This window comes from Nannobrachium achirus, assembly GCF_963921795.1.
Source record: "Nannobrachium achirus genome assembly, chromosome: 13".
In the NCBI taxonomy this organism is placed as follows: Eukaryota; Metazoa; Chordata; class Actinopteri; order Myctophiformes; family Myctophidae; genus Nannobrachium; species Nannobrachium achirus.
The window spans coordinates 42357393-42380866 of NC_137833.1; the positions used below are offsets into that span (position 1 = coordinate 42357393).

Sequence of the window (23474 nt, forward strand, 5' to 3'; positions counted from 1 at the left end):
TCTGTATTTTTGTTTCAAACTGAATTCTTGGAATTGCAGTTCTAACAGACAATGGAGCCACTGGTGGTGTCACCAAATAGACAATTATAATGGATGTTACAAGTTTGTTTATGTAACCGTCCACTGATAGCTCAAGGTACTATGGGCTTAATGCCTGTATTAAGCCGTGGATGGAGTTTACCACCAGCTTTGGACTGCATGCACAAACAACCTGACTCCAAGGCATCATTTACATACAGTTTATGCATTACTGTAATTACATCCAGATCGATTAGTGCTTCACAAATATTTATTTAGATTTCACTTCCCTCAGGTTTGTAAAGATGACCTGGATGTCAGTAAGGGCCAGGCAGCGGGCACCAAGGCTCCCATGAACAACCCACTGGTCAACCAGTACAGCCTGACTCTGGGACAGGACCTTGGCCAGCATGACACCAAATCCCTCCTGAAGTGTGTGGAGACGCTGTCTTTTATTGTCCGCGATGCTGCCCACGTCACCCCCGATAACTTTGAGCTTTGTGTCAAGACTATCCGGGTGTTTGTAGAAGGCAGCCTAAATGGAGGTGAGAACCGCATCCATAGTCACCTTCATTTATAACACATTGAGATGTATGAATGAAAGCTGAGATGATTCCTATTCACACAGTCAAGTTTCACCTCAATTGCTTCCTAAGACAGACTGTAGACGTACCATGATTTACTAGTGTGGGTCTTTTATTGCATATTCTGTAAACTGTATGTATGGTGTCATTATTTTGATTAAAAAAACAAAAAAAGTCGTATCGGCGCTCAGATATACAGAAATACATTGTCGTTTTAAAAACATGAGCATGCGGCATGATTGAATTGTCAGAGAAAACGCATGAGCTACCACTTAATTCCATATTTAACATAGCTTAATGGGGTATATCACATGACATTTAACACCAAGATTTATTTTTATAAGCCAATACATAGTTCATATTCAATACATACATCATATTCAATAAATAGCGCATGTCAAAGACTCTTTGATATTTTAACGCTAGGCGAAGCTTAGTGTTTGGAAAATGAGATGTAATATACCTTAATGCTGACTAACCTAGCTCAAGGGCTAACAATCCCAACATTCAGGCCTTCATCAAGTCCTTTAATACCATCCTGCCATCTCCTTTTCTTGCCCCCTCTCCACCCCTCTCTCCTTTCCTCTCCTTTTCTGTCTCGTCTGTCAGTCGTCTTCCACAGCGACCTCTGCCTAGTGTACTCTCTCCCTTCCTCTTCGCCATCTGTCCCTGCCCCCCCTTCTCCATTCATCCCTCCTTGTTCTGTGTCTTGATCTGGGGGTAATGCTGGGATTAAAGCGGGGAAATGGCAGCGGTGCACTTTGGCGTTTGACAACACTGCTGGCCTTTTCATTCTCCTCTTGTGCTCCGGGCCCTTGGATACTGCTGTCAACACAGCTTTACACACATGAACACATGAACAAAAACGATGGGTTGATCAAAGCGCCAGGCTGAGGCATGGCACTAATCTACATGGGATACTAATAGAAAGCACAAAACCTGTCGTTACTGTTTTGAAATTTGTGTCTGTGTAAACAGCCTTTTGTGCAGGGTGGGTTTTTAAAAGGTAGATGGAAATTCTTGGGAATGTGTTACAGAGTCGAGGTCTGTTTTTAAAACATCTGGGAATCTCACTGTAGGTATAATTACTGTGACAAAGTTGGCATGGCAATGCACCACCACTTAAATGGGTGTTGGCCTGGGTTGCAAGCCTGTAAAAGTGAGTTATGCAAAACGAGTTGGAAGTGCTTGTAGCAAAGCATGGGTGTGTCCTCTTATCGCCCTTCAAATAGAGTCCTAAAAATGTATCGCTTGTCAAAACATCACATACTTTTGCTTGTTGCACCAAATGCTCCACCACCAAGAGGATTCGTTTTTACAATAGTTATTTGTCATACAATTCTACAGCATTAAAAAGAAAACAGTGCGTTGGACTTTCAACATTCCACATAAGATCAAACGATGTTTGTTTTTAACCCTCTCTGTCACAACCTCATTCAGGCTACCGTAACCATGACAAGAAGAAGAGCCACAGCTCTTCCAAGTCGCGTCTGAGGAAAAAGGCAGGTGGGCGGGAGAAGGAAGGGGCTGGAGGCACGCGGCGGGGCGGCGGCCGCGTCTCCAACCAGCGTCCTTCACGCTCCCACAGCGACGACGAGGAGGACGAGGGCGTGCCAGCCAGCTACCACACAGTGTCATTACAGGTTAGTCAGGACGTAAGTACAGCAACCCTCTTTACCCTTCTACCTTCTCATCCTCTGGCACTGCTCTCCCAAGAACATCTCACTGCACCCTTTCTCCTGGCCTCTGAACGTGAAGCATTTACAGAAAATGTCATGTGACATTTTAAGTTCTCCATTTGAACTAAAACGAATGAAATTCCCATGCTGTCCTGATTTGTGGTATGAGGAAACAAAGGGTTTACAATTGAACAAAGTTGATCTTGGCACTAAGATGTTTGTTTGGGAAACCAAGGCCTGAGCTTCCAAAGGGGCATTTAGGAAGAGTGCAACAATGTGAAACTAACAGTGCCTAGGAACTACTTTGATGAACAAATTCGTAGTCCTGCTGGGATTTCCCGACCGTGTGAGGAGGGAATTGGCTGAGAGTAAGGCTGGTGTTGCTGCCTTCTGTGAAAAGTCGACGGTGGCTTTGTATCTGAATAAACTCAAGTGTCCGCTCACTCGGCTGTGAATTCTACAACACTGCGCGACCGCACTGCAGCTTGTTTTGATTGGTCAGCTATTGCTAAGGCAGATACCAGTTATCAGCTCTAGGACTGATATAGTTTATCATCCTCTCGGTTCTTTCATCACCCTCACCCAGTGCAAATAAAAGCTGGATATGTGTGATAAGGATGAACATCTACAGTAGGAAGTATTGCAGCGGCACATTGTACAGATCAAAGTGTTGCACTCGTCCTAACGGCTCCCCTATTTTCCTGTGTACCTGGTGTATGGTTGATTTTAGTGCAAGGGAACTTTCGTAGGGCACGGAAAAGGTTAGGGTTTGTTAGTGGTTCAGACATGAACCTGCTGTGACTTTATACACTACACACACACACACACACACACATTCTCACATAACTTAACTTCTTAGGACCTCTGACTAATGCTGAACGTTTTAGGACCACCCTTTCTAGACATTGTAGAAACATATGCTTTACACCCCTGAACATGAAAAAAAATCTATTTTAATACTATCACCGCAGATTTAAAGAAGGGAACATTCTAGACATTGTCATTTTTACTGTACTTGTTAGGACCACTCTTTCTAGACATCGTAGAAACATATGCATTACACTCCTGAACATGAAAAAAAATCTATTTTAATACTATCACCTCAGATTTAAAGAAGGGAACATTCTAGACATTGTCATTTTTACTGTACTTGTTAGGACCGTCTAAAAAAGGGGGGGAAAAAAGGTAAAACTTTTTGTTAACTTTAATGTATCGTCTCTTATGAGCTTAATCAAATATACTGTATAGAATGAATCACCCGTTTTTAATGTGATAGAAATAAAAACAGCTTTAGTTCACTTAACCAAATAGTTTTAATCTATCCTCCAGATGTAGTTTGTCTTGGAGGGGGGGAAACATACTGCAAAATCTCCATGGCCATATCAGAGGGTCGCAACACAGCCCTATCTAGACCTAGGAGTAAAAGCATTAATGTAGACATGAGAAATCAATGCCTCAAATGGCAGTACAGTTTAGCAGTGGTGTAAAAAGTAATCAAATGTTTTAGTAAAAGTACCAATGGCACCAAAGGCCTGTTTTCAAGATGTTACTTGAGTAAAAGACTTTTGTATCAAAATGTAAAGCACAAAACTAAAATGTTAAAATAAAACAGGTTATACCTCTTGTGTAGCACTCGTTTTCTTTTTTGAATTTTGACTGCATAAACCTATACAAATATTTCAAGATTGTTATATCAGATGTCTACTGCGATGTCCGTTTTATATACTGTACACATTAACATGGCATCAAAACATCTCACAACTGGCATTTAAAGAAGGAAGCATACTCTGGAGTGTGAATGTATATATCTATTGGCCTGAATGGTGGACTGCGACATCTACTCCAAAAAACACAACTGCAGTTCCATCAAAACTTTATCCTGCACGTGTGCACAACCCGACTGAAATACAATAAGGCCTTTTCTACGGCTAAGAACTGGTTTGGTTCTTCGGGGATGAACCAGTGGTGAGTGTTTCCACCGAGAACCAAGTTGGTTCCGAACTGTAAAAGTTGGTTCGGGATTGGAACCACAAATTCCTTGTTTTTGCAGTGAACCGTGGAACTGAAATGGGGACAACGGTTCTGGTTCAATCTGGTGGAAACGCAAGTCTGTTCCCGGCCGGTTAACAGAAACGAACCAAGGTTCGGTAAATGACACCGCCATCATTGGCCTGATTACAGATAATAATGAGAACTGGCAACTGAGAGGAAGCGAGAGACTTGACATGGCGGTGTCAGGATAACAAAACAATCAAAGAAAAAAAAGTCAGACACATTAGAAATGTCAAACAGACATAAGACTCCAGCACAAAAGGTTTATTCAGAAACATTAATTCACAACCCCTTAAATCATACATGGGCAACTGGTGGCCCGGGGGCCACATGCAGCCCCCACCTTTAGTCAATGCGGCCCTCAGGTCAGAATACTGAATATATTATTGATTTCAGCAGTTACAATTGCAAACATGAACTGCTTAAATTCTGTCTATATTAGTAGCTTAATGACCACTAGTATAGTAGTATTAAAATGTATTTTTTATGTCCAATGTATTTGTAATCAGGTTCATAAAGTTAACATGAGTATATAAATACATGCATTTGAAATTAAATCAAAATGTTACATTTCAGGATTCCAATTAAGAAATAACTAAAAATAATTCAGGATTCCAAATTAAAAGAAGCAAAAATAGCCGATCTACAAGCTCAAAATGCATCGCAGCGCGATGCGTTTTGAGCTTGTAGATCGGCTATTTTTGCTCGATTGTATGCAATACTAGAATGGCAAAGTAGGATGTAGCAATATGCAATGTGGCCCTCTGGAGTGAAGGTGGAAATATAGTGGCCCTCGCCATCATCAAAGTTGCCCACCCCTGCCTTAAATTAAGAGAGACTTGGACGATCCGAAGCAAAGCAACAGAACCCCCATACAACTTCTTCCCACAATATTTTTAACCACAATGACGGTGCCTGAACAATGCAAAGCATCATGAGAGAACACATGTAAGACTGCGATTCTATTCGTTTAAGTCAGGTCGTCCAAAAACATTGCCAAACTGGTGGTACTTCTAGCAACAAAGAGCCAATGTCACCAGTCCAAAGGAAAAAAAAGGGAAGACCAACAGTAGACGTCCAATTCATACTGAAGATTCAGACGAAGACTGCAATTCTGTTCATCTAAGTCAGGTCATCCAAAAAAATGGCGAAAAAAAATACCATCAGAAGAGACACTTTTGCCTTTTTTGCGGCGAACCACAGGCAAAAATAGCTAGACATATGGAGCGACGGCATAAAGAAGAACTGGAGGTGGCTAATGCACTCATGTATGCAAAGAAGTCGAAGGAAAGGAAGGCTCAGCTGGCCCTGCTTAGAAAAAAAGTTAATCAGGCAAATAACATTGAAACTATCAAGGAAGGCAAAGGGGTAATGGTTCCTTGTAAACAAGAGAGCGATGCGAAGACAAACTTTCGTCATTATGCACATTGTATAGGGTGCGGTGGTTGTTATAAAAGGAAGTTCATGTGGAAGCATGCTAAACGCTGCACACTAGCCCGGGAGATTCGCAGTACAATGTCTGTAAAGACACGAATCCAGGTTCTCTGTGCTGGTGGTCAACCAGTACCTAATACTGTGAGGAAGAAGCTATGGAATCTTGTTAATACAATGAAGCGGGATGACATTTCCCATGCTGTCAAAGGAGACGCATACATTCTGAAGGTTGGAGAAAAATTGTTTAACAAACAGCGTGACACTCCCACACAATCTAATAATGTTCGGCAACTCATGCGGGGACTGGGGGATCTGCTGATCCACGGGCGGACGATGACCCCCGTAAAAGAGGTTAAGGATTATGTCCATCCACAACATTTTATGCACTTTATCGGTGCTGTCTATGCAACAGCTAAGTATGTAGAAGAGACAAACAGATTTGGGAAACCCTCACTGGCATTAAAGTTAGGAATGCACATGCAGAAAGTAGCTGATGTCTTAGAGGCTGAGGCCCTTTCGTCACAGAACAATGATTTGAAGCAGTCTGTCCAAGGATTCAGACAACTGTACAGTCTTTGGTGGAATGAACTCGTCTCTTCTGCTGCTCTTGAAGAGCTTAAATGGAACAAGCCTAAGATACTTCCGTTGGCAGAAGATGTAAAGAAAATTCACATCCACATGAGTGAAAAGCAGAAACACTTCTATAATGAGCTTTTGGGAAACAAACCCATGACTGAGAGAAAAATAATTTGGAGCAATCTTGCCAAAGTCACTCTGGCACAGGTGATCCTTTTCACCGGTTGTTGGTTCTGACTCTGCCTCAGTACTAGATTCTTCCGAAGCCCTTGGCTTGTAAGTGCGGTCACTCCCATCGCAGGTAGTTTCAGAGTCCATGTCTTCGGTCAGCTACAACAGAAACACAGATGTTTGTTACCGCAGTTACATAAGTCAAGAAGCAGAAACATTAACAACCTTTAAAAATATTTAAGATCTTTTGAAGTGGGGATGTAGATGAAGCTCATCCATAGCCAATGTTTTTTTTACTACCTACAGTAAAAGGTGTACAGCCAATTTGGAGAGTCAGGCAACAGGACAGGGATGGAGTCTTGGACAAGCAAGTTCAGTAAGAGATGCCATTCCATCCACTGAAACCTTCCTCAGAATCATATTTGTAAGATATTTAGTTTAGTAAGATATTTAGTATCTTACTCAAATTGCCCGTCCGACAAAATTAAACCAAATCTGTTTGACTACCTACTACCTACTAACTACTACTGCAGACGGGCAAAGCTTAGAGTATAGATAAGTAAACCGTACAACCATACTTCAAAAGATCTGAACTATCCCTTAACTGTTCTGCTGCCCTTGACGACGCTCACCGTCAGTGAAAGGGTTAACACCATGGCGCGGTTGACGGCGAGGACTGTCAATCTTACTGTATATACAGTAAAGATATTATTATCTATATTATATAGATGGTAACTGAGCTGAATGAAGTAAATGAGTTCAGTACCTTGTGCGCTACGCTGCGTCCTCTGCTGCGAGTCCTAGGCCGGAACCTTGAGCGTCTGTGCGGCCGGCTCTTGGCACTGGTTCTGTCCTCGCTCTGAGTACTGCGACTGGACACTGACCTTGACCGTGAATAGACACTGCGGCCGTTATCCCTGTACAATTGACAATGTAGGCATTAGAGCAGACACTTTAGTGCAGAACAACTTACTACATGCTATGGTAATTAACCCATTTAGGCCTAGAATTATTGACTGCTTTAACCAGTGAAAAATAGCAGATATACAAGCTCCGCGCTGCGAGCTTGTAGATATTTAAATCATAAAATACTGTGAAAATAAAGATAAACGGCTTTGGTTCATTATACCAGTTTCAATTACATTTTATGTGTAGTGCAATCCACCTCCCCAGATGGCTATCTTGCACACTTTACAGAAAGTCTCTAGGTTATCATATTGGAAAATCGCAGATTCACATATGAAATCGTGTGGTGTGTACCTGGAGCCATCTCCAGGACTGAAGCTGCGGCTTAAAGAGCGCCGGCGGCTGTTGACACTGGTTCTCTCCTCACTCAGTCCCTTAAACCAGGAAACTGACCTGGAACGTGAACGGCCACTGTTTGTCTGGTCCCTGTACAATTGACAATGTAGGCATTAGAGCAGACACTCACTCCTAATGCAGAGTGACTTAGTACATGTAGAGGAAAGTAAAACAATTAAGCTAAAACATAAGTAATCATAGTCAATGTACAACTACTGCTAACCTGTCTTTACTGGGGCTGCATCTCTTAGGGGGACCATTGTTGTGGCTGGTGGGCATCAATACACCCTTTCTGTAATGACAACAGGTTTTAACGTTAGCGGTGAAAATTTATGACAGTGTATCGTGACACAAATGCATGGTGTAGTGTTACTGTGTCACTAAAACACGTTTTAAAAGTCTGGAATAAAGTAACTTGTTTAAGAAATCAGCAGTCTGTACTGTCACTGTACTATTGCAGACCCCCAGTTGAAAACAAGATGGACCTCCACAAGAGAAGATTTACGGCTTAAGCAGTGATTCTCAAGCATTTTAATTTGCCCCAGTTTGAAATCCATTGAGCTACGGACCCCCATTTAATGTAATTTCTATCTCTGTGACTCTTATTTATTTAGTATAATCAATTTGAATGTAACTTCGAGTGTACAAATGGAACCAAATGGACTCACGGTTCCATTCCATTTGCACACTCTCAGAGTTACAGAGCGATAAGGTTCCATTTGATTCGTAACTATCCATCTATCTGGGGCCCCCTGGACCCTACTTTGAGAACAATGTGGACACAAAACTTTATCCAGGGGTTCTAGAGAGTTACTACAGGGGCCACAAAATCTTTGTGTGATGTAACCTTTTTACATCTACCCCTTGTACCCTAGCGTCCCTCCCTATTCTGAGGGGAAAATTTGCCATACATATAGAAAAGATCTACAAGCTCACACTAGTGAGAGGCGTTGGGCCTGTAGGTGACGAGGGGGGGCGGAACCAAGCAGCCCGCCGGTCAGCTCGCTCCCTCCTCTAGGAGATGCAGATGTCTGCACAGAAAACAAATGCAACTGTTGACAGGGGTCACCAACATGTCCGTACGTGGACAGATGTGTCTGTGACAAGACTTGGCCTCGTCCGAGGCACAATAATAAAAATCAAGACATTTTCTCCCAAATATGTTATAGCCAGACTGATGCATCGTGAGTGTTTTGAGCTTGTAGATCAGCTATTTACACTTTTTGTATTAGTCACTTTTTTGGTCAATGAAAACTGGTCACATTTTAGTCTAGTTTTAGTCATTGACAATAAAGGGTATGGGTTGTCATTTTACAATAAAAAAGCAAGATTAGCAGATCTACAAGCTCATCACAGAATCTCACTTTGCCACCCAACTACTAATGAATGCATTCCAGATAAGATGCATGTTCTGATTGAGTTTGCATTTATATATGTTTATATGTATGTTTATTCATATGTACTTGTAGAACTGGATAGCTTCCCCTCCACTAAACCCCTGCTCTCTACAAGTTGTAACTCTGACAGTGTACAAATAGAATCAAATGGACCCTAATGGGTGCATTTGGTGCCATTTCTACACTGTCAAGAGTTAAGGGGAGACCTTGAAATGTTAAGTTTGAGAAACGTTATTTAGGGCAGTGGTTCTAAAACTTGAGGTCAACCACACACAAACTGCAACATCAGATAGCAACTAGCAGCCTAATTGCCATACACATAGGTTAACATGGTTGAGATACTATTAGGAAAATAAATGCCTTTACAAAGTCCATTTCACTCCAAACAACATGAACACGGTGGCACTGTGAATATAGGTACATAGCAAAGCCTTCTAGGTGGATTCCATGCACACAGTAACAATAAACAGCTTTTGAAATCTCAACCAAAAATGACAGTGAAAGCAGTGCTTTGCTATCGCAATGCAACCTAAACACACTGTAACTATATGAACACAAGCACAACTCATTTTGAACAGTTGCTCATGATTGCAGGGAGCATGGTAAAACTGAACGTTTGTCCCAAAAGTTGTGTTTCATTACTGCTAAGTACAGCGTGCTGTGTATGCCAATTCAACAGCATGGAGCCAGCTTGAATGAAACACTTTAAACACGTTGTGGAAACGAACATTAGGCACAAATTGATTGCACTTTCAATTTTTAATTCATCTTACCTTACAGCTGTCCGGCAAAATGTTTTCTTTGTTGACTGAATAAAACACACAAGGCATCATGTTGTCTGACGAAAAGAACGCTGTGTTTGTGTGACTGCTCAGTGCTCACTCTGCACCAGCTGCTTCTACACAATCAACTCGACAATGACGGTGGGGGAGGGGAGGTATGGGCTGCTGCTCAGTGCTCTGTCTGCGCCAGGTGCTTCTACCACACAATCAACTCGACACTGACAGTGGGTGGGGGAGGGGAAGTATGGGCTGCATGCAGGCTCGCAGAGAGACAGCCAACACTAGAGATGGGATTTATGGCTCTTTGAAGTGAGCCGTCCTTTCAAAGAGCCGTTCAAAAGACTGGCTCATTTGAGTTACTAGTTACTTTGTAGATTTTGATTATAATAATTACAAATAACTTCAACCCTATATACATTTATTTCTGACATACATAGGTACATACCTGCCATTTGAAAATAGCCGAACTACAAGTTCAAATGATTTTTCTACATTTTACTCATTGGAAAACCTGTGAAACAGGACATTCTGCATAATAAATACTTTCTACTATTGGTACTTTGTAGGCTACTTTAATTATATTTTGATACCTTCTACTATTGGTACTTTGTAGGCTACTTTAATTATATTTTGATACCACTTTTACTCAAGTATATTAACATTCCAACCTTCTACTTGTGCACCACATGTTCATTAGAAAGGAACGGTTCCCTATACTGCGAACCGGATCCCATCGTTCATTTCAAAGAGCCGTTCAAAAGACTCGATTCGTTCGCGAACGTCCCATCTCTAGCCAACACCGTTTTTTCTTACCAGTTGGTTTTAAGACATGGTTCTCAAACCTTTTGGGTCAAGGCACCCCATAAATAGTTGTTTCAACCAAGATAATACCCTTTTTGGTTACTTGGAACTGACTGAAAATGACTTTGTACTTCAAGTTTAAAAGTATGTAAAATAATACTGTCCATAATTATAGTCTAGTATCCAGGTATGGATCCCATGCACCTAAGAGGAACATTTTTTCATTCATTTAGTGGCAGGACATACATTTCTCTGTGTCAATGAGTGAGTAAAATAAATAAACAAGTCTGCATTTCTCAACACAACAACATTATTCTGGTTGACTAAAGGAGTACATTATGGCATAATGTAGCATAATGATTATGCTACCAAAATGAACACATCAGCTGGTAGAAATGTGACTATTGGAAGCTACTTAGCTCCAGCCAAACAATGTAGGAGCCTGTGACAGATCACAGGACACCAGTCTGTGTGTCATGTGCCTACAGCAGGGGTGCCCAAAAGGTAGATGGTGATCTACCAGTAGATCACCAAGGGTGTGCAGGTAGACCACATGACATGCCTCTAGAAATATATAATTAAAATATAAAAAGAAATGGTCAATATGACATCAAGAAGGCCTGTCAGCTCCCTTCATAGCTTCTAAAGTAGGCAAACCTCCAATGCAATGCTTTGTTCAAGAGTCAGTAGCATTACAAAGAACCCCAAATCCTACCACTTCCATACAGAATGGGATGAAGACATTTCCCCCAGTATTTCCCATTTATTTCCCCCTTACAGTAAGTTTGTTCGTCTAAAATGTAACGCCAGTGCTGCTATTCCAAAGCCCCCCTCAGGCCCTCAGCTGAAACATTTTGGATGGGTAGATCATGTTGAGCTAGTCATTTTAAAAGTAGATCTCACGTTAAAAAAGTGTGGGCACCCCTGACCTACAGTATATTATACAGGAGAATTGATAACCCTGCACTCACCTCCATTTGTATATGTTGTTATATGTTATGTTTGTTATATGTACATGAGATGACTGACAAGAGTATCACCCACAGAGCAACCAGTGTAACAATCATTTAACTTTCTGGACAGGTCATCCATATATAAAAATATATAAATTGCCTAACCCCATTACTGACCTGGAAAGGCTCAGAGATAGAATTGCCCCATTTCACTTGAAACGTCTGCTGTAACTGGCCTATAACAATAGGCCAGGAATCTGACCAGAAATCTTGGAACCCCTCTATCAATCAGTTTCATAAATAACTTGGCATGGTTTATTTTATCAAAAGCCTGACTGGCATCAATAAAACACAAAAATAAAGTAGAATTCTGGCTATTTTATGTCAACCAGCTCTTTTAAGGCATAGATACATAGGTCAGTGCTGTGTTTACTTTTAAATCCAAACTGATTGTCTGCAGTGTGAACATACAGCTCCAAAGTTTATTAATTTAAAATTATTCTTTCCAATATTTTAGATATGACACTGGCAAGGGCAACAGATGCTATTTAGCTTCCCAGCCTTATCTTTGAGGACTGGCACCAACAGCACAGACATAATAGACTGAGGCAGGACACCATGAATCATGAGACCTGTGAAACACATGGCAAGCAGTGGACATAGCCTATAGCTGGAGTACCTAAGGCAGACCCGGGCATTATAAGGCCCAGGGGCCACATGCGGCCCTTTGGCTGACTCTAACCGGCCACCTGACAGGTTAGTAGGGAATAAGAAAATGACTCTGACCGGCCACCTGACAGGTTAGTAGGGAATAAGAAAATGAAGTTGTTTCTAATGTTATCTTATGTTCTAAATTTGCTCCCCTTGTTTCAACAGTACGTCACTTGGAGTTACTGTAATTTAGCTTTGTTTCATATTGAGCATCATGTCAAGTTATTTGAATCAAACAGCACACTGAGATGAGCTGCCAACTTTAATGTAATTTGGACATTGTTGCAAACTTAAAATACCATAACATCTGGAATAATATAACATAATGAATGTTTATTGAAATCGTCTCTATTTTTAATTAGCATGTAATGTCTATCTACCTGTAGTTTTGGGGGAAATTTGGGGGACTGACTACTGAAATTTCAAGCATCATCGTCAGCATGGCTAAATAGAAAACATCTCCATGCATGGCCCCAGTTACTCTCTCTGCATGATGTACAGTATGTGTTCCAGAAGCAGGAGGTCTACATGTGCAGCAGGCTGGCCTTTGTTTGCCTATACGTGAAGCGTGTTGTTGCAGACTGGAGGTCAATGCTTTGTTCACACAAGTGTTAAATTGCTCTACTTCCTGATAGGAATCATTGCTAATATAGTGTTTGTTCAATGACAGTGAATAGCTCAATATTGTGATAGCAGGCCTAATCGTTGCTAAAAAGTGTTTGTTAAAATGTAACAAACACTAGTATGCTCAGTCTATAGCAACGACTACTATCATGATATAGAGCTATTCACTGTTATTTATCAGTTAAATAAACCCTGAGAAGGAGTGGGAATGGATGATTGTAATGATAAAATGTAATTACCGTATATATAATGTATAGGCTATTATAATACTAGGAAGACGCCTGAGGGCGGGAAGCGACGCACGAATGTCACATTTGCGCGACCACAGGTCGCAGTTTACTCAGTCGCGGGGAATCTATTAGTGTAGAGGTCAGGTCCATGTATAGAGAAGTAGTAGTAGTATGATCCAGTGCCCATGTTGCCATGACAACATATTCATTGTAGAAATGTCCATTTATGTAGATCTCAGTAGTATCTTTCTGCCTGTATCCCTTGTATGTCCATATGTGGAGATAAAAGAGCTACAGGCTTTATGTTTTATGTTTTATGTTTATGTTTTATGTTTATTAAAGGATCCCCATTAGAGACTCATGAATGAGCCTCTAGTCTTCCTGGGGTCCTGAATCAGGCAAATACAATACAAATATACAATTAAAAAATAAAAATACTTAATGCTTAATCCCAGACTGTCTGTCTGGGGTTAGACAATAAACTCCATATTTGGGTATCGGTCTGACAGGCATTTTCAGCTGACAATGTATGTATGGAGATGATTGCCCATAATGGAGGTTTCGGTTTATTTTTGACTGGCATTTTCAGCTGACAACATATGTATGGAGATGATTGCCCATATATGGAGGTCTCAGTCTGTCTGTGTCCCATTTATGCCCATATATGGAGATCTTGGTATCTTCCTGCCTGTAGTCCTTTTATGTCCATATATGGAGATAAAAGGGCTGTCTGTCTGGGGTTAGACAAAATAATTCAGAGTGACGTCAGTGACGTCACAGTCACCATGATGATGTCATATGGGCTGCCAGACACTTGTTACGATGAGTCAACATGATGATATCATCAGTATTCCTGGCACATATATGGAGTAGGGCTGCAACTAACTATTATTTTCATAATCGGTTAATCGGACGATTATTTAAACGATTAGTCGATTAATTGTATTATGGCACTTATTTAGCTCCTCATAAATTTGAATTTTAGGTTATTTTAGAGGAAGTTCTAACTAACAAAACTACATTAAAGATGAACAATTCATTGAAAATTGCCAATTAAGTTATTATTCAAAAAGAGACAAAAAAAAGAGACACATTTATTAGTTTTTTCATTCTATATATTTTATGTTCTTCAATGTAGATGTATCCTTCAATGGCATTTACAAAACACACAGGCGCTAGTCTCACTGCAATTGCATAACTTGACCAGGCAGATTTGCACTTCAAAATTCTACACACACCAGTAATTAAAATATTAAGTTCGCCAGATGGTCCTAAGTAGGACACACACAAGAAAACACACACTCGAAATTCTACACACACCATTCTACACACACCAAATGTAAAAATGACTCCTTTTTAGGACCATATATAAAAATGCCTCCTTTTTAGGACCATGCCAATTTCAACACCAGGCATGTTAAAATGACATTATCTATCTGTTATAGTGGTCAAACCTACTTAGGACCATGATTTTGGTCCTAACTTGGTCAACGGTCCTAATACGGAAGGTGGTTTTCTTAGTAACGGTCCTAAGTAGGTGAGTAATGTAAGAACACACACACACACACACACACACACACACACACACACACACACACACACACACACACACACACACAGGCCATGTTTGGCACACCTGTTATGTGTGTTGCCACGGTGAAGAATCAGGGTAGTGCAGAGTCGATGAGAGAATATTTAATATGTGTTTCCGTTACTGGTCACGTTGGCTGACACTACTGTGACTAAAGCTGCCTGACATCCGCTCCTCATTCATATGGAATTAATCTGTCAGTGAATCTTGGGGTTCTGGTTTATAATTCATGCTTTATACTAACAGGGACTCTTAATGGCACTTCAAGTGCTGTCAAAAGAGGGTTGATTGACTACAGTTATTTTGTATTTTCAAAATGTTACACACTAATATCCAGAGTAATAATTCATACAAGTGTACATATACCACCACATAGACCCATAAGAGTCAATTTCGTTCCATATGTACACTCGTACCTAAATTAACGTTCTAGCTTTTACTATGTGATTGAAATATTAAATGTTACACATGTATTAGTAGCTAATTGTAAAATTCTGTATTGTATAACGCCCCCAGACAGCTGGAATATAAATCCTTTACATGTTCTGGTAGAGTTCCATTTTTGGTTTGAAGACAAGACACACAGTAACATAACATACACATACAGTATGTTTACACAGTGTTTAATATGAGTGCTGGTCTCTCTGACGGTGCAGCTGTTGGACCTGATGCACACGCTGCACACTCGTGCTGCTGGCATCTACAGCTCCTGGGCAGAGGAACAGCGCCATCTTGAGTTCGGAGGCAGGAAGATCGAGGCAGACTCCCAAACCTTATGGACCAGCTGCTGGTGTCCACTGCTGCAAGGTCAGAATTAGCCAAATGTGTGGGTACTTTTTGTTGTTTTATGCCATAGTCAAAACCTAGTGATCCCAGTGAATTACCATCTGTTGTGTCTCAGTGATGACCAGGGCTGGGATCCTTTGGGATTTTTAACGATTCCGTTTATTTAACGATTCCCTCTTAACGGTCCCCTTTAATGACTACCATTATAAACCTTTTTCCAGAGCGCTGTCGTGTAGCTGACACAGCAGTTATGCGGAACAGCGCCATCTTGAGTCCGGAGGCAGGAAGCACTGCCGCTTGACACCGCAGTTATTATTGACTCCAAATGGACCCTAACAGCTCTGTAACTCTGACAGTGTACAAATGGAGCGGGTCCATTTGGTACACTCCAATTATAGTGGTCCTTGAAATTAACACGTTTGAGAACCACCAGTATTGTAATTGTATAGCAGACGTGAAGTCCACATACCAGCTCTTGACAGTGTGATAAAACCAGTTTCTGGAAACGGTTCCAAATGTGATGGAATTGATTCGGCTACGTCGATTCCGGCTCCTCTGGATCTGGATCCCAACACCAGTGATGAGCAGCCATGTTTGTTGGTTTGTTGCAGGCATCGCCTGGCTGTGCTGTGATGCCAGACGCCAGGTCCGCATGCAGGCTCTCACCTACCTGCAGAGGGCGCTGCTGGTGCACGATCTGCAGACGCTGGACGCCACCGAATGGGAATCCTGCTTCAACAAGGTACGGCCAGCGACAAGTGCCTGGAAATGGCTGTCGCCATCATGAACATATTATCCATCCATCTTCAACCGCTGATCCGGAATCGGGTCACGGGGGTAACAGTTCCAACTGAGACCTTATCCTGAGCAACTTCCTCCACCTCTCAGGGAGTATACCGAGGCGTTCCCAAGCCAGTTTGGAGATATAATCCCTCCATCTGGTCTTTGGTCTGCCACGGGGTCTCCTCCCAGTGGGACGCGCATCGAGGACCTTCCTAGGAAGGCACTCGGGGGGCATCCGTACTAGATGCCCGAACCACCTAAGCTGACTCCTTTCCAAGTGTAGGAGCAGCGGTTCTACTCCAAGTCTCTCTAAGGATTATTTGCCACACAGATATTAGCAATTTACAATTTCATTGTGATTTTGGCTTTGAACATTGGAACATGGAAATAAAAATATGGTTATAGACAATTTTGCTACGTGCTGTTCCGTTCATCTGTGTGTGTGTGTGTGTGTGTGTGTGTGTGTGTGTGTGTGTGTGTGTGTGTGTGTGTGTGTGTGTGTGTGTGTGTGTGTGTGTGTGTGTGTGTGTGTGTGTGTGTGTGTGTGTGTGTGTGTTCGTTTGTTCGTTCCCAGGTGCTCTTCCCCTTGCTGACAAAGCTTCTAGACAACATTAGCCCAGCAGATGTGGGTGGTATGGAGGAGACCAGGATGAGAGCATGCACCCTCCTGTCAAAGGTCTGGATGAATGCTAATTTACATTATGGAGATGACACACAGCACCCTGACCATAGCCAATACACACACACACACACACACACACACACACACACACACACACACACACACACACACACAATCGCATGAACTGTAGGTTTATGCATGAACTGTAGGTTTATTTATCGGTACATAGTAAGCCAATACACACACGTACATGTAGCACATTCAAAGATGGGAACAAAATACAAAAAAGTATTTTGAAAAAAAGACAACAAAAAAAAGAAGAAAAAAAAAACTTGGTCAGTACTTGGTCTAATACTGACCAGGATACTGTCACCAAGATACTATCCTGGTGACATTATCCTGGTAAGTATTTCATATAGTATTTTTAATTTATTTTATTTTGTGCCCATCTCTGCGCACATTGTGCTGTAGCTTTATACATCAGGTACATGGTAAATCAATAGTTTTCTGCATTTCCTGTCTCTCTTAATATAACTTTCTATCAAATAAAGGCTTACAAAGGTCCAGAAAGCAAGTGGTGGACTAACACTGAGGGTTTTACAGTGTACATTGGAACGCCAGTGATAAAAAAAAGAACGAAAATGAAATCTTATCAAACTGGGGTCCAAAACGGTGGAGAGTCATCGGTATATACTTAGTGTTTTTCATTTCTCCAGGTGTTCCTCCAGCACCTGTCACCCTTGTTGTCCCTGCCCACCTTTGCTGCCCTGTGGCTCACCATCCTGGACTTCATGGACAAGTACATGCATGCTGGTTCCAGCGACCTACTGGTGAGGACAGCGTGTGACACAATGACACATACAGCCATTCAATTAGCTCTACGTTTAAGTTTAGACAAATGAATGTTCCCCTTTCATTTGTGTCACTGTGTGCAGTTGGAGGCCATACCAGAGTCACTGAAGAACATGTTGCTGGTGATGGACACCGCTGGCATCTTCCACAGCGCAGACTCCAGGACAGGCTACTCTGACCTGTGGGAAATCACCTGGGAACGCATTGTTTGTTTCCTGCCTAACCTCAGAGAGGAGCTCTTCAAACAGACTGTTATAGCAGGTACTCAACATGGATGGACAATAGAGTAGTGAAGTGTGACGTCATTTACACATCCTACCTGGTTTGCGGTTTTCTTCCCCCATTGTGAATTCCCATAGACCTTTTTCATATGGCGTCATATAAGAACTGTGTTCCAATTATAAACAAATTATCTCAGCGGTTTGACTCATATGGATATGAAGAATCAACTGATGGTGAGAAAACGCTAATGTTACTGTCGCCGAATTAGTTACATTTTCGCTAGAAACAGGCTTTATCAAATATGAGTGACTGACTATCATAAACCATACAGAGCCACCTCGCCGACAATATCGCAAATACCGTTTGTTTATTTTTGAACCGCAATGCTTATATGAGACGATTTAAGATGACCCAATGTTATTCTCCATAGAGAATTACTTCCGTGGAACCGGGGGATGAGCGAGTCACGTCATGACTTCACTGTTCTATATTATGTAGATTTGAATGGATGAAATGAGTGGTTGCTGCTTCATCATGCATCTGTGATATGGAAAATTCTGTGTGAAAATATATTACAAGTATGACTTTTCCTGAACATTGGGCATGACCGACTGTACCATGAAAAGCGTATTAAATCCACATGAATTATAGATGGCACTGTGCACTGCAAATTGCCTGATACCTGTTTCAATCATAGCCAGTCAAACTATTCAAAACCAAAGCACATACTGGAGGTATAAACTGTATATGACTGTAACCAGGAGGCTGTATCATTTAAAAGGACACTTATCGTGCAGAAGTGTATTTCAGCTAATTGTAGACGTTTATCATACAGTAGTTTATCGAAAACAATATTTACAATACAATCCATAAGGACAATGAAAACTCTCCTCCGTTATGGCTTTTCCAGAGTCTTCTAATCAGAGAGTCCTGCCACTGCGGGGTCAGAAACAGCGCTGGTCACGTGGTTCATTGTCACTTTACACCTCATAGACTTCAATGCATTTTGTAAACTTCCGGTTCGCCGTTTGTCACTATACGCCAATAGATGTGTGCGTAGAAGACCTGGCCCCATGAAGTGAACGGGAGTGACGCAACTCTCCGTAGGTAGAAGGCTCTGGGCTTTTCTATGTTTACCTACAATTCCCTCAATACATCATGCAGGCAAACGTCAGCCCCTAATGACCATAGTCTAAGTACAGATGCGTTAGCTATTTTGCCATAAACACAGTGACACAGGCAAATGCTGAGGGTAGCGATAGAGATGATATTGAACATTGTGTTGCTTTAGATGTATTATCTACGTGGCCCAGATGGATTACTATCAAACTAGAGGACCTTTATCCTCTAGTACTCTATACAAATATCAACATAACATACTTTGTGTTGATATTTTTCGTCTCTCATTGTGGATAACTGCTGGACATAAAAAGCTGTATTTTTCTACATTCACAGTACAGTGAATTAAATGAAATGATGGCAGTGACCTCAGTTTAGACCCATGTGCCTTCACGTGCCTTTTAGGGCTGTCACGATATGACATTTTACATGACGATTAATTGTCACTCAAATAATTGGCGATTAACGATTTAATTGTGTATTTGTCGTTGATAATTACATTTCTGTTTGGCTTTTAGGCTTTGAAGTTGCATATGGTAGATATGACACATAACCTAAATATACAAATACATTACTGACATATTTGACAACTTACTACTTAAAAAATAACATTGATAGTGGAAATAGCCGATCTACAAGCTCACAACGCGTCGCATCGCGACGCGTTGTGAGCTTGTAGATCTGCTATTTCCACTATTTTTTTTACATAAAAAAAAAATATATATGAACATTTTTCAACATGGAAACGATTATGACGATTATGAAAAATAATCACGATTATGTCAAAAAATCACGATTAGACGATTATGTAATAATTGGGACAGCCCTAATGCCTTTGTTGATGTGTGTTCTGTTTCCAGACCCAGAGCCTGCTCAGCCAGCAGTCCCCAGCGGCCAGCCTCCCTCCCCACCGGTCTCCCCTCCTCCACCCCCAGCCTCCTCCCCAGTGCCTGTTCCTCCTGCAGAGCCAAAGACCCCCAGCAGACCAGCATCGCCCCAAGATCCCCCACCACCACCTAGTGCCAACGGTAACTATACCGTTTATGTCAAGGTCGCATATTATATACCGTCGTTGTCGGGCGGAAACCTTGCATGTCCAAAACCTTTTTTTGGTTATTATTTTAAAATATTTTAAAGTAGTGAAAATAGCCCATCTACAAGCACCGATGCGAGGCGTTGTGTGCTTGTGGATCTGCTATTTTCACTACTATTATGCAACACTTATGTATGATGAAGTAGGGCTTTAATTGATGAAAAAACAAGGTTTCTGCCCGACAACGACAATACGTACAGTATAATAAAATATTTTCTTAACCCATTAAGACCTGAGGCTGATCCTACAAATACCATCTAAATCAGTCATTCTCAAACTTGTTTGTGCCCAAAAATGTATATATTTGAAACTATCTGTGCGTGAGAGGGAAGTAAAGGTCCAGCGTGAATGAAGTCGAATGCTGCTGTCGTGTCTGGATTCAAGAAATTAAGTCATTTGAGTGCTTTCTGCCTTTCTCCTGTACTGTAGGAACAGACAGATCGTCCCCAGTGCCCCCCTCCACTCCACCCATGCAGGTCCCGGTGAAGATGTCGCCGTCACAGGGCCCCTCCCCCACCAGTCAGTCGCCCCTCATTCTGCAGCCCCTCGCCTCGCACCTCCAGGTGGGCGGCGTGCCTCCCATGTCCCTGCCAATCATCCTCAACCCAGCGCTTATAGAGGCCAGCTCTCCTGTGCCACTGCTACCTGGCCCCAGACCTACCAGCCCCTCGGATGAGGTCAAATAGCGCAGCTTGTCACTTACTGGGCCATGACATTGGAGACACTGCCCCCCTACACACACACACACACACTCACACACACACACACACACACACACACACACACACGCGCACACACACTCTTCTTCCAACGACAGTCTATGTGTTCCCCTGATATTATGTCTGGTACCATAGATGTGCATGGTCATGGACATGTGTGGTCCATTGTCTAAGAACTAGACCAGTGGTTCTCAAACCTTTTGATTTCAAGGATCCCCGTAACTCTGAGAGTGTACAAATGGAGCCGAAGGGGCCCGTGCGGGTCCATTTGGTTCTGTTTGTACACTCCAGTTACAGACCTGTAAGGGTCCATATGGATTATGGAAGCCCCTCAAGGAAGCCTGAGGGTCCCTGGACACCACTTTGAAAACCATTGAACGAGACGGAAGAGAATTAGCTTTGCTCTGAATCTCATCTAACTACATCACTATATCAACTCCTAGGCTTGTTAGTCACCTATGTGTATTTATCGGAATAAAAAGTGCATTCGTTCTGATATTAGATAGGTGTGGGTTTAATGAAGGGCAGCGACATTTGGATTCGCATTATCTTCTCTTCAGAAGACTCGGCCTCTTTAAAACTTGAGTTATGCTTCAGCAACCGTAAAGCCTGAATTATACTTAGTTGCGTGCCTGCTGAAAATAGAAGATCTCCCAGCTCACAATGCGCTGCGACACTTTTTTTTTTCAGTCGAAAATAACAAACTTTCTTCGTCACAAGATTCTGTTATAACTCAGGCTTTACAATTTGATGTGACTTGAGAATACAAAGTTGACCTCATTTCTATGCTAGTATGCCTGTGCTTCATATTAATAGAGATTTTTTTTTGGCAGGGACGTTAAGAATCGAAGTGAATAACTTATTTGTTTTAGGTACTGCATGCTGTTGACAGAATAGGATGTACAGAGCTTTTACTCTTGTCACATGTTATATTATCAGGGGCAGGGCACCATCATGTCTTTGACAGAAACAACATTGTTCTTGGTTATTATGCCACTGAGGGATCAGCGTCGAATAGATTAATGTACAGTAAGGACAAAAGCATATTTTATATATATATAAATCCAATTGGCTGATTTCAGAGATGCAAAATTCTGCTGTTGGGGCCAAAGCAAGGAGAAACTGTCCCAGAGTTAATGTTTTACCCATTAGTAGTTTATTTTAAATCAGTGACATTAAATTACCAACCTTATTTGCCCAAGAGAACAAAACAAGTTATTTAAGTTAGGGCACTTTGTGGATTCCTCACTCACAACTGCAACATTCCAAAATGTGGCGATTTGGGTCTGTGACACAGTTGGTTCACAGTATGGATGAATGCTGTATGTGGTGTATGTGCATCAACTTGTATAGATCCCAATAGTGACTTTTTCTGGTGTGTTTAAATGAGTTAAATTGGGGGGGAAACTATTTTTGTCACGTTTATTATCATAGTGTTTCTTTTTTGCCTTCTTTTTTTTGGGGGGGTCATGTTCTGTGTAGCTTGTGCATACATCATTGATGCCTAGGGCCTGAGGAATTGTCATCTAACTGGATCCATTAATATGTTTTTAACTGGATGCATTCATATCATAACCTCTGTCAAAGTTGGTGATCGTATTCCTGCATGTGATGTACCTTGTGTACAGTGAGAAGTACTATAATTTATTGATAGCAGACCAAGGGATAAAGGAGGGTTCTGACTTTTCATTGGAAGTCCCATGCTAGATATCTCACCATGGTAATGGGTTGGATTTGGAGGCGGCCTCTGGCTCCTAGTTTGAAGAGCATTTCACAACCATAAAATTGGCCCAGTGACTATATCGTTAATATTTTATCTTATTTATTCAGCTAGAAAAGGTAAGTAATTGTGGAGTATTCCAGACAGGAGTATCTACGTTAGGGACAGATAACACTACTGTTCTCTAGGATGTCATCGTGGCATTGTGCCACCACACCAATAACATAGAGATGCCCCTATGAGCTATTTTGTAAACCGTATGTTCATACTGCGTTAGTATCATAAGGTGATTCTTGCTTGAACGGGAAATTACATGAATATAATGTATATATAAATGAAAGGTAATGTACTTTTTACAGTGTAATAAATATAATGTAAAGAAACAATTTTTTCGCTTGTTTTTCTTCATATAGGTCATTTTTAACTGATACTAAAGACTCCTTTTCTCCTGTCAAGAACTCAGGTAAATTGTTCTAATTTAGAGTATGGATACACACTTGGAGAGGTTATTGATGGGAAGTAAAATCTTACATGTAGAACCAACACACCAAGCCAAAGGTTGGCTCTAAACACAAAAGCGTTTTGTTTTCTTTTTTCTGTCTGTCTGCACAACTGCTATACTTGGCACTTTGGGTTAAAAGCACTTTCTACCA

General features: G+C 41.4%; 1 protein-coding gene across 4 annotated transcripts in view; it reads left to right on the forward strand.

Annotated features, from left to right (window-relative positions):
* The window catches only part of gbf1 (golgi brefeldin A resistant guanine nucleotide exchange factor 1), a 124069-nt gene extending 100871 nt beyond the window's left edge, over positions 1 to 23198 (forward strand). For 2 of the 4 annotated variants that reach the window (XM_080739910.1, XM_080739911.1), the window contains exons 32-40: positions 314 to 563; positions 2043 to 2257; positions 15562 to 15712; positions 16303 to 16433; positions 17049 to 17150; positions 17813 to 17926; positions 18032 to 18209; positions 20150 to 20317; positions 20812 to 23198. In XM_080739910.1, coding sequence (XP_080596036.1) covers positions 314 to 563; positions 2043 to 2257; positions 15562 to 15712; positions 16303 to 16433; positions 17049 to 17150; positions 17813 to 17926; positions 18032 to 18209; positions 20150 to 20317; positions 20812 to 21068 — 1566 coding nt within the window. In that variant the 3' untranslated portion in view covers positions 21069 to 23198. The remainder of the gene's footprint in view (positions 1 to 313; positions 564 to 2042; positions 2258 to 15561; positions 15713 to 16302; positions 16434 to 17048; positions 17151 to 17812; positions 17927 to 18031; positions 18210 to 20149; positions 20318 to 20811) is intronic. The other 2 variants (XM_080739912.1, XM_080739913.1) reach the window with 1 other exon arrangement.
* Positions 23199 to 23474: the final 276 nt, after the last annotated feature.